This window comes from Neodiprion virginianus, chromosome 4 (assembly GCF_021901495.1).
Source record: "Neodiprion virginianus isolate iyNeoVirg1 chromosome 4, iyNeoVirg1.1, whole genome shotgun sequence".
Taxonomy (NCBI): domain Eukaryota; kingdom Metazoa; phylum Arthropoda; class Insecta; order Hymenoptera; family Diprionidae; genus Neodiprion; species Neodiprion virginianus.
Genome location: NC_060880.1, coordinates 39,719,303 through 39,729,847, shown reverse-complemented (window position 1 = coordinate 39,729,847; position 10,545 = coordinate 39,719,303). Strand labels below are relative to the sequence as shown.

Sequence of the window (10,545 nt, the reverse complement as noted above, 5' to 3'; positions counted from 1 at the left end):
ATTGTTTCTCGTGAAGAATTGTTAATTTTCGTTAAAAATTATAGTAGTATCAACCATGTTTTTCTTTATCACAAACAATGCGTATTTACAATGTTGTACGAAAACAATTTTTTTTTTCTACAAAATTGTACGAAATGTCTCAATTTCCCGAACAAAAATTCGTAGAAAATTATAGGATTCATTTTCACCTGGTCAGTTTTCAGATTAGGTGTTTAAGTACAAAAACTATGTAACACATATAATTCAGACGAAAGAATAATTATATTATATTGAGAACAGGATTTAAAACATTTGCATTACGAGTAAATTATCCCCTCCCCCCCCTCCCCCCTCCCTCACCTATTTAACGATAAAATATTAAAGAACGTTTTGCGTCAATCATCTTTCTCCTACAACAACCAACTGTAAATAAAATATAAAATATTAACAGTTATCATATTATATATAACAGTATAAAATGTATAAAATACAAGAAACAAATGATAAAATCACATTATTATAATAATAATACATTAATCGAGTAAATTGTCTCTTTGAGAACCCCTGCAACGAACCACGTTGCGAAATCCCCCCCCCCCCCCCTCCCCCTCCCTCACTTCCTCTTCGTCGACTCTTCCTTTACAAGTGCGCTTACACATTTCGTATCATCGCACCTATCTGTAAGCCGCCTGCTCTCTCTCTCTCTCTCTCTTCCCCTCTCTTTTCCTTGTCCCCCCCCCCCACCCCCCCCCCCCCCCAACACCAACTCTAATCCTAAGGTACACACTCGACTCTTACTCTCACTTACGGAATATTCCTCTACCTTCCCTCACCTTCCCCTTCCCGCTCTCTCTCTCTCTATCTCTCTCTGTCTCTCTCTCTCTCTTTCTCTCTGTCCCTCTGTCTCCGTCACCCGAAGTGCCAGCAGTAAATAGTGAGCATTACAAGCCAGCAGATTTGCTTACCTGTCGTTAATACTCCCGGTTAGTTAGTGGTATCGGAATTTTTGCATTCGATGCACGCTAGTCGTCCGGTTCGCGCCTTCCGTTGCCGATATATGCGAGTGCTGCAGAAACGGAAGTCGCGTCATATTTTCAGTGAACACATACACCCGAGATACATAACTATTGATCCATAACGGTATGCATCTGCACAGCAGCGAACAATTTTTATTTTGGAAAAATTCAAACACCAACTGTTGTATAAATAAATAGTATTCACGAATATAACTTTATACTAAAAATAGAAAAAAAAACAAAAAAAAAAAAAGAAATTAACGAGTGCGAGTTCTCAATCTTATCTATTTATTTATTTATTTATTTTTTCTCTCATCGTAACAATGTGCAATGTACAATAATCTCGCGCATGCATCCCTAATCGCGGTCCAACATCGATCACAAGTGACAATTAGTTACGCAACGAAAATTATCCACGATACCTCGACTAATCATCCGTTGGTGGATAATACCGTGCATCAGGTTATACGTATAATGATCGTGTATTAATGTTTGTACGTCTCGACTAGCGAAACGATAAGGCGAAACTCAAAGCCAGTTTTAGAATTCACGTTATACAGTTTTCGAATGCCTGTAACTATACGTGCGTATATGTATTACATGTGTTATGCGTATAGGTGTAATCACATACCTGTAATATGTACACGTATACACATGCATATATACATATATATATATATACGTACTGTATACGAGGAGAGTGAATTTGCGAAGTATGTGCCGCGGCAGCGTGGATCGCACACGTTGTACATTTGCTACCAGATCCGTAGATAAATAGACAAACAGATAAATGGATAGATGGCGGATAGATTACGCGGAGCTTCATTAATCATCCGAATCTGCGTCTCTACCCGGCCTTTTATAATGCATACGTAGGTATAATGTAACGATAATACAGACGCTTCGTTATCGCTGATAGACTGCGGATCGAAAGAGAGAGAGAGAGAGAGAGAGAAAGAGAGAGAGGTTATCCATGCTTCTGGTTCAAGTTCTATTTAATTGCGAGACGGAGATATGAGGCGACGTCAGGTGAAAATACTTGTCCTCAAGTTGAATCATGTACCATGTACCACCATAAAATCCAATTTTTAGGAACAAAAATGAGATTATGCAGAGTATTACAGTACACTGGTAAAAAAAATTTTGTAACAAGGAAAGTGTTTACTGATTTTCAAGTTCCTTTAATCTACCCTCATTATAAAACCATATTTATTTTGATTCGATCAGGACTAGTTTTTGTGTTACAGATACTAGCAGTAAAATTGAATGTTTATCGTTTTGACTTATCTTTTTTGATTAAGTGTGTTTTGTTATTTATTGTAACTAACTAACTGGTATTTATTGTAAATAATAAAACACGTCGAATCAAAAAAGGCAAATCAAAACGATAGACATTCAATTTTATTTGTAGTAGCTGTGACGCAAAAACTAGACTTGATCGAATCAAAATAAATATGGTTTTACAATGAGGGTAGAACCGTATTTCACATTAACAAGCATTTTTCTTGTTACAAAATTTTGTTGACCAATGTAAGCATTCAGGGTTCAATCTGATTGGGGTTTTCTTTTAAATGTGAAACTTTTGCTACATCAAAACCATCTTGATTGTACTTTATTTAATGGACACTTTCTATACACGGAGATAGTCTTCCTCACCTCAGTCCTCCATAATATATACTGCACAGAGCGATTAGCTAACGGTTGAATGACTCAACGCGCATGCGCTAAAATTCTAGAGCAGAAGCAGTTGTTTCGTCAGGCCGACCAACCGTCACAAGTTCAGATGACATATCGCCGCGATGTATATAACCTGAAAAACGTTGGTTACCTTGACAAAACAATTGCTCTTGCTCTCGAATTCCAGCGCATGCGCATTAAACCATTCATCAGTCGTTAGCGATGATTCGTAAGACTTGTTACAAGGTATAGTTACGGCTGATGATTCTTCAAGGATTTAAATCTCGCAGGCGAAATTATATACGCCTGTTATTAACTGCAAATCCAGACTCCGTATATCATGTAGGTTATGTACGATGATGCAATCCGTGTTCTAAATATAGTTTCTACGCATACACTGACTGTAACACATTAACGTGTGACAATAAAATGGACACAAAAACACGATTCGCGTTAAACTTACCCAACTATATGTACATATTAATGGAAGCGAGAGAATTAATTACGTCTCTTTTATTCAAATATGAACGCCGTTTCTCTGTGTAATCCAAATTATTGTTCTTGTCGTTTTTCGTAATTTTTTTTTTTTTTTTACCTTCTTCCAAATCGACCAATGTCATTATTATTGTTCGAACGAAGAATGCTTATTTCGTTATTATTTGATGTCCATAATATTTCGTCAATTCGACGAATCATTTCTCTTCGTGTATAACTATAGTTACAAAAATGTAATAAAAAAGAGAAAAAAAAAAAAAAAAATATACGGAAAGAAGAAATTAAGTGAGAAAATTATCATTTATACCGTATGCAAGGGATATTCCTCTTTTTACGAACATAATTACTTCTCAGGCTTCGTTCTCGCTGTCTGTCGAAAGACAAATCATTCAAAGAGGCGAGAATTCTGTTCCTAAAACGTGTGTAACATTAATTAATAGGCTAAATTGCGTAGCTCGTGGAACAAAGTTTAAGACACCGAAGCCTTGTAACGTAATATCTTAGACGGTAACGCGTTATAATTTAAGCCCTAATTTAGAACGTGTCAAAAGTCAAGGAGGCAACGATAAGTCCGCTTATAATATCCGGGAGGTTGGCATAGGATTTCGCATAGGGTGAAATCCGAGTTCTGCATGCGAAAGTTTGGCTTATTGTTAGAAAATATCGGCACCGTGCCGAAATCCTTCCGCAGATTAATTAATTATAACGTTAGGAACGGATTAAAACGGACGCTTGGGTAAAAAAAGTGCAGGCGCAATGAGGATTATATATATATATATATATATATATATGTATACATATACCGCACGGCAGCGGGAAAAATGCATTCTCGACTGATTTTATCCCTCGGGAGCAGCTGCAGCGTGGGTCGGATTTTTTAAATTAATTCATCATTCCCTCTCAGCTCCTTGATTATTTTACGACATTCCAAAAATCTGATTCAATCCGCACGCGAAGATCATTTCTGTGTCATCGTTCTGCGAATCGTGTTTCAATTTTTCCTCATTGAGATAATTACCGACATATTTTTACAGACTCTTAAAGAAGTTGGATATACGACCGAACATTAAACTTTGCCTTTTATTAACTTTGTCGCGAGATAATCGTAAGTTTAATGCAGTACGATATTTGTCAAATTTTTATATTCGATACTGTAAATAGCTGCGATAATTTTTTTCACATTTACAAAAATAGTATCGCTGTAATAATTAGGTTGTTATAAAATCAAATACTCAACGATGCGAATATTATGAGATAACAAAAGTCTTTCAGTTTATACTTTGTGAAAAAAATATCGTTCGAAGCAAAATAAAAAATCGAACTAAGCTGCCAAAGTTTTAACAATTTCAAAACGATCTGAAACAAAGCATCGATATCCGGAAATAAGCTTTCGTTCGTAACTCCAGTATTTCTTATACTTTTTACATACGTTTACCAGCATCAATCTTATTCGTTTTGAAAATTGAAAATACTATAGGTAGGAAATATTTGCCAGTAAAATCTCACCGAGTGTAAAATAATACGACGATTCGCTTTGCGTTACAAGCTACGTACGAACGTATGCGTATATACGAATATTGCATGCATTATTCTACAGTGATTCAGAAAATATCGTGGAAACGTGAAAATGAATTTCTCCTGTCATGCGATACGTAGATACTTACCAACGTACACATTTGTACCTGCAACGGAAGTGAACGAGGTTATGAAACGATTTTCAATATCATTCGGCGTATCAATTTAGGCACGTCATTACCATACGCCCTCCACCTTCACCCACAGTCCTGCAGACGTAATTGTTTCAATCGCTTAGCATACTTTAATTACATCACCCGACAAATTTCCATACACGAAATCGATTATCCACGTACGATTCTTTCCTAATCGTCGATCAATTTTTAGTCCGATTACAATCCTGCGGGGAGAAAAAAAAAACAAAAGTCCTGTAATAATTTCTGAATTCTAGCATTCGCAAATTCCACTGGCCAATTAATAACGCGCGAATTTCGTACCGTGGATTCGATTGCCATTTATCAGAGCTTATTATTAATAGCACCGCCATTACTGTTGTAGGATTTCTTTTTTTTTTTATTGATTGCCTTCGCTCGTTTCTTTTTGTTTTTTTTTTGCATTCGTTATTTACGCGTCCCCCTAGGATATGCGGTGCAGGATTATTTTTATCCAACGAATGACTATTATCAAATTTATCGTTAGTAAAATAACATAATATGTTCAGCTGGCGTACATTTGTATCGGAAAAGAACGGTTGATGAATTAAAAATTCGTTGTTCCTTGATATAGTGAATTTTTTGTTTCAAAATTTTTTCACCTTTGTAATATTCACGTTATATGCGAGGTTAGTTTTTATTTCTGGTGAAATTTATTGTTACTGTACTGTGGAAATAATTATTATCGTTGTTGTTGTCATTTTGCGTATCGGCGTTTTATGACTCATCTCTCCCTTTTTCTCTCGATTGCAGTGAAGAGAGATGAAATAAAATATCTCAAGCGTAGATTGTTGTATTTTTATGTAATTATTAAACTAGATATCAAGTATTGGCTACAAAGATAATTTTTAAAACATCTGACTGTACGGGATATTTGACAGTTATGGAATTACACACTCGTTACGTACTAAGATCAATATTTGTATCTTACACGGTGAAAAAATAAAGAAAGAGGAAAGAAAAAAAATTGCCAGGAAGTAAACAAGTAAACAAGTAAACAAGAGCAATGAAATGAGGAACAAGGCGCAGGAACGAGTCGCGTCATCGTTCGTGATCCTTGTACATACGCACATCCTGTTCTCCTTCCTCCCTTGAGGTGTGCCTTGTAAATAACGAAATTGAAGTTTGCGAAGTCGATGTAACGAAGGAATTTTCGAAAAAAAATTAATGGGTTACTGCAACACGTTTCTTTTTAAATCATATTTGGCATAATTGAATAGCCAACTTTTCAAGATTTCATTAAAATAATGACAAACAAATAGAAATATTTAATTAACTGCTGAGCACTTTTTACACAAATGAACTGGCACTGTTCCTTATCTAGGCAATTTGATACAAGATAATCATTCGAATTATCCAATGTATCATTCGCCTTTCAAAATTTCTTTTCTCTCAATATATCAAGAATCTCATACTTTTATCGTTATCTTATCGGTTATTTATACGAAAATTGGGTGTATATTATCTTTTATAGAGATAACTTCACCAAGGAAAACAATCTTTCATATTATCTGGATAAATTGTTCATCTGCGAATCATCTTATCTTCATCTCTAGACAACAATACCCATTGTCTCGTACGACACTGTACTTTACAAATGTACAATTCATCTTTCAAGATTTTCTCCTTTCATTTCCTCATCTTTTATACATATTCAACTACATCTAGGAAAACGACATATCGTATAATCTGGATAATTTTTTTTTTATCCATCAATTATCTTATCTCCATAGTCAGATAATAATAACCATTTTCTCGTAAAACACTTTACCCTGCACACACGTGTAATTTATCTTTTCACAAATTGTTCTTCTGTTTAGGGTGTTGACGAATTTTTACCGCCCCATTACTGAAATCAATTTCAAATCATTTAAAAAGAGTCGCCAAATTTTTTCAGACTCTTACACCAAGTCTGAGATAGCCCGCGTTGTGATCCAAGTTTCTTATGGAAATGACACGAGAAAAACTTTTTTTCGCACTATATATTTTATCCTGAAAGTAACAATGTTCCAAAAAATCTGTAACCGCGAGGTATTAGTCGGCATTAGTGAGACTATACGAAGAAAAAAAAAAAAAATAGACATCATCGTACGAGGAGCAATCTAGACGAATTGCACTTCCTCTAAATAAAAAAAAAAAAAGGTCAGGTTTCGAGGTTGTGCAATTCGTCTATATTGCCTGGTACAATGACGTGTATTTTTTTCCCAGACATCGGCACTAATTCTCACCAAAACCTCGCGGTTGCAGATTATTTGTAACATTGTCACCCTTGCAATAAAATATATACCGAGAAAAAAAAGTTTTACCCACGTTAATTTCCGCAAGAAACTTCGTCCGCAATGCGGACTATCTTAGATTCTGTGTAAAAATCTGAAAAAAAAAAATTAATCGATCGTTTTCGAATTGTTTGAAGTTGATTCGGGGGATGGTCTGGCAAAAATACATCGACACCGTTAACAACTACCACCCTAATTTACACACATCATCCGTAACTCAATATTCACCTGACGCAACGTGCGTAGAGCAATAATACAAATCTCTGCGGTTTCGTAAGAAATGCCAAAGTTCGATCGTCGTCGTTGCTGATCAACAGAATATCTCACACATCGTCGATCGAGTAACGAAACGAACGACCGGTTGAATGAGGCAACCTGCGAACGGCGAGAGGGTTGATGGGTGGGGGGGCAAGTCTTGAATTTTGGCGAGTTAGCAGTACAGCAGCGACCAGCGAGCGGAAGATTCGGCGATCAGTCTACGTCTGATTACGGACATTGAACCACGCGTCGTACGTTCGCCACCTGTCGAGTCACTGACGTTTTCGATCGGGATCGTTGGACAAAGACGATCCCAGCCGCGATCGCGAAACTCGAGCTTTCGACGTTGTTAATTTCTAGTGCCTGCAAGCTCCCGAGTGTCGTGATCACCGTTTGTCGACGAGAAACGAAAAAAAAACAAAAAAAAAAAAACGAGGATACAATTTCAAGACAACGGACGGAAACGTGCGCCGTTTTCGACACGTTTTTCGTAGCGAAGCGAGTTTTTTGATCGGTGACCCGTGAGAGATGATCGCGGCTTCACGAGTGTATAGATAGACACGTCGATTTTCCACGCGTCGAAGTAAAAGGTGGAGGGGGGAGGACGGGGAGGCAAAGTGATAGCAGCGACAAGACGCCGTTCATTACCGACTCGATTTGTCCTCGATACGATATCTCTCTCTCTCTCTCTCTCTCTCTCTCTCTTTCTCTCTCGTTCCTCATTTAATAACGACACCTGTTGCCCATCTCGCCTCTCAACTTGCAATTAACCTCACAATTTAGCGAGTTTTCGAAGGTTTTCGCGGTGATGAAAAAAAATTCAAATATCATTACCGAGATGAAGGAATTTTTTGGGGGGACGGTTATTCAACGTCGGTGAATGTGGTGTCAAAAGTTGACGCCACCGAAAATCGTGGTATGTAAAAATTCATACCGAAACGTTTATTAAGACATGAAATTTTTGTACACATCGGTTTTGAATAGGCGACGAGTTGCCGTTTTGTTTTCTTTTTCACTCCTCCGAGACGTTTGCAAAGATATAACGGAAGTTATTTCATCCGCGTTATACGTTGCAGGCGTGATTATCGATCAAGCATCGCGTTACATAACCTCGTCTGTACACATATAAATTACAAAAGGTCAATATTTCGGTATTGTATAGGTTGGTACAGGTATGATCGTCGATCGAGACTGAATTGATTATCGCAAGTTTGAACATTTGAAACCTAATAGAGATACGTTATATCTCGACATTGATTAGGTAAGGAATACGTTGTCGGAAAGTGAAAATATTATTTATTATTATCGTTATTATTATATACACGTGAAATAAAAAAATTAAAAGTGACCCGATCGGATCTGTAATATAAATAAATAACGCGAGTGACCTAAAATCGAGAAAATAGAATTAAAAAAAAAAAAAAAAGAAAACAGCAACGACAAATGAATAAACAAACATAAGTACGACGAATAAGAGTGGAAGGGATAAGGAATTAGTGCAAGTGATCGGTGAGCCAGTGAAGTTTTGTGAGTTTCTTGGGTATTTCTGTTTTCACGAAGAGTCGGAATAATGACGCTGCGGAAGGACGGGAAGAAGAGTTCGACGAGGGGAAGGGGGGCAGGCCGGAAGTCACCGAAGGAGGGTGACGAGGGTGAAGAGGGGGGCAAGGAAGACGAGAAAACGCTTCACGGAAACTGCAACGACAACTTCGCCAAGAGCAAGGCATACAAGGGGGGCAAGGATACGGGGGTGAACGTAAAAACCACCAAGGATACAACTCAGGGGATGAAGAAAACAGGTGAATCATACGTCGATGATTTGGAAATTTGTCAATTTTCTGTGGGGAAAAAATTATAGGAGGGAAATATTGTTGGGACGTGAAATTCGTGCGAGTGAAAAGTTGTTTTTGACGGTGAGATTGATTTGTTTTTTTTTTTTTTTTCAAACTAGCTGCCGGAGCTTGCGACTAAAACGTGTTTCGGAAACTTTTTTTGAAATAGAAAGATTGAGTTCAGTTTTATCCTCGTAATTTTGTAAGAGCGTTACGAAGTTCGAGATGTTTGAAGAATAATTTTCATTTCCTGACTTGGCTTCCTTGTTTCATTCGAATTAACATTTCGAACGTTCGGATGATGATTTTAGATCCTAGATTCGGCTTCGTAATTTTTTGATTCGCGATATTTGGTGAACGAATGAACGGATTTGCAGGATTTTGGTCGTAATCGATGGGACTTTTCTTCGCTTAGAAATCGTTAGGTTTTTTTTTTTTTTTGGGGTTATGATCGGTACCGTAGTTTGCAGAATTTTTGGATAAATGAATAAAAGTCGTGCTGACTCGAGAATCGATCAACGAATTTGATGATTTTTATATCAATCGACGCAGATTTTTCAGCTTAGAACCGAAATGAATTTTGAATCTCATCGGTCGTGTTGTTTTTCGGATATTTGATTACTTGTTTGACTGTTGCATTGGTTCGGTTTCTTTGTACCGTCTCTTTTCTCGATCACTTTATCATTAGCCTCAGTTGTTTGAGAATGTGTAAGTTTAAATTATGCAACAACTATTCTTAGAGAAGATGAATATTGTACAAAATGATTTAAAAAAAATTTCATCGGCACTCTTTTGGAGGGTAAAAAAATTAGCCAAACGCAAAATGGCGGATTAATTAGCTAGCTATAATTGTACCGTACTGTGTTTTATTTTGTCAACAACAAGTTAATCGTCATCATCTGATTCTGAATCGAATTAACTGACCACCCTTAGCGAATCCTGTCTCGTTGCAAAGTTGCAAAACTTGAAAATTTCTCGAGGTCCATGGAGTTTGAGTTGAAGCATGTCGATAACGATCTTTTTTAACGATCTTCGGCTACGAAGTCTAACTTTGAAACAGAATGAATTGCGACGTATTTTCGATACAGGAATTAAAAAATAATGCAATCGTAAATTCTTGGTAACTATAATTCAGATCATCGATCGATCGTTGACCTTTTCAGTCACAATTCCTGAATTCTTTTGCATCTTCAGGTTAAGAAAAAAAAAAAAAAATACTCGAACTTTGGAATGATTAGGATTTTTTGTGAATCCATAATTGTTTACAATTGTTATAATTAAACAT

At 36.7% G+C, this 10,545-nt stretch overlaps 1 protein-coding gene and 1 long non-coding RNA gene across 6 annotated transcripts in view; one reads left to right on the top strand and one right to left on the bottom strand.

Moving 5' to 3' along the window:
- Window positions 1-922: 922 nt before the first annotated feature.
- The window catches only part of LOC124303758 (pleckstrin homology domain-containing family G member 5), a 166,475-nt gene continuing 156,852 nt past the window's right edge, over window positions 923-10,545 (top strand). For 2 of the 5 annotated variants that reach the window (XR_006907978.1, XM_046761373.1), the window contains exon 1: window positions 7,150-9,227. Coding sequence is in view for 1 of the 5 variants with exons in the window: in XM_046761373.1 (XP_046617329.1) it covers window positions 8,999-9,227 (229 nt within the window). In the remaining 4 variants the exon portion in view is untranslated. Of the gene's footprint in view, window positions 1,120-7,148; window positions 9,228-10,545 lie in introns of those variants that run through there. The other 3 variants (XR_006907979.1, XR_006907980.1, XR_006907981.1) reach the window with 3 other exon arrangements.
- Window positions 998-1,495, bottom strand: LOC124303763 (uncharacterized). The gene is made up of 2 exons (XR_006907990.1): window positions 1,418-1,495; window positions 998-1,127 (listed from the first exon to the last, which is right to left on the bottom strand). It is a non-coding gene; the product is annotated as an uncharacterized LOC124303763 (long non-coding RNA).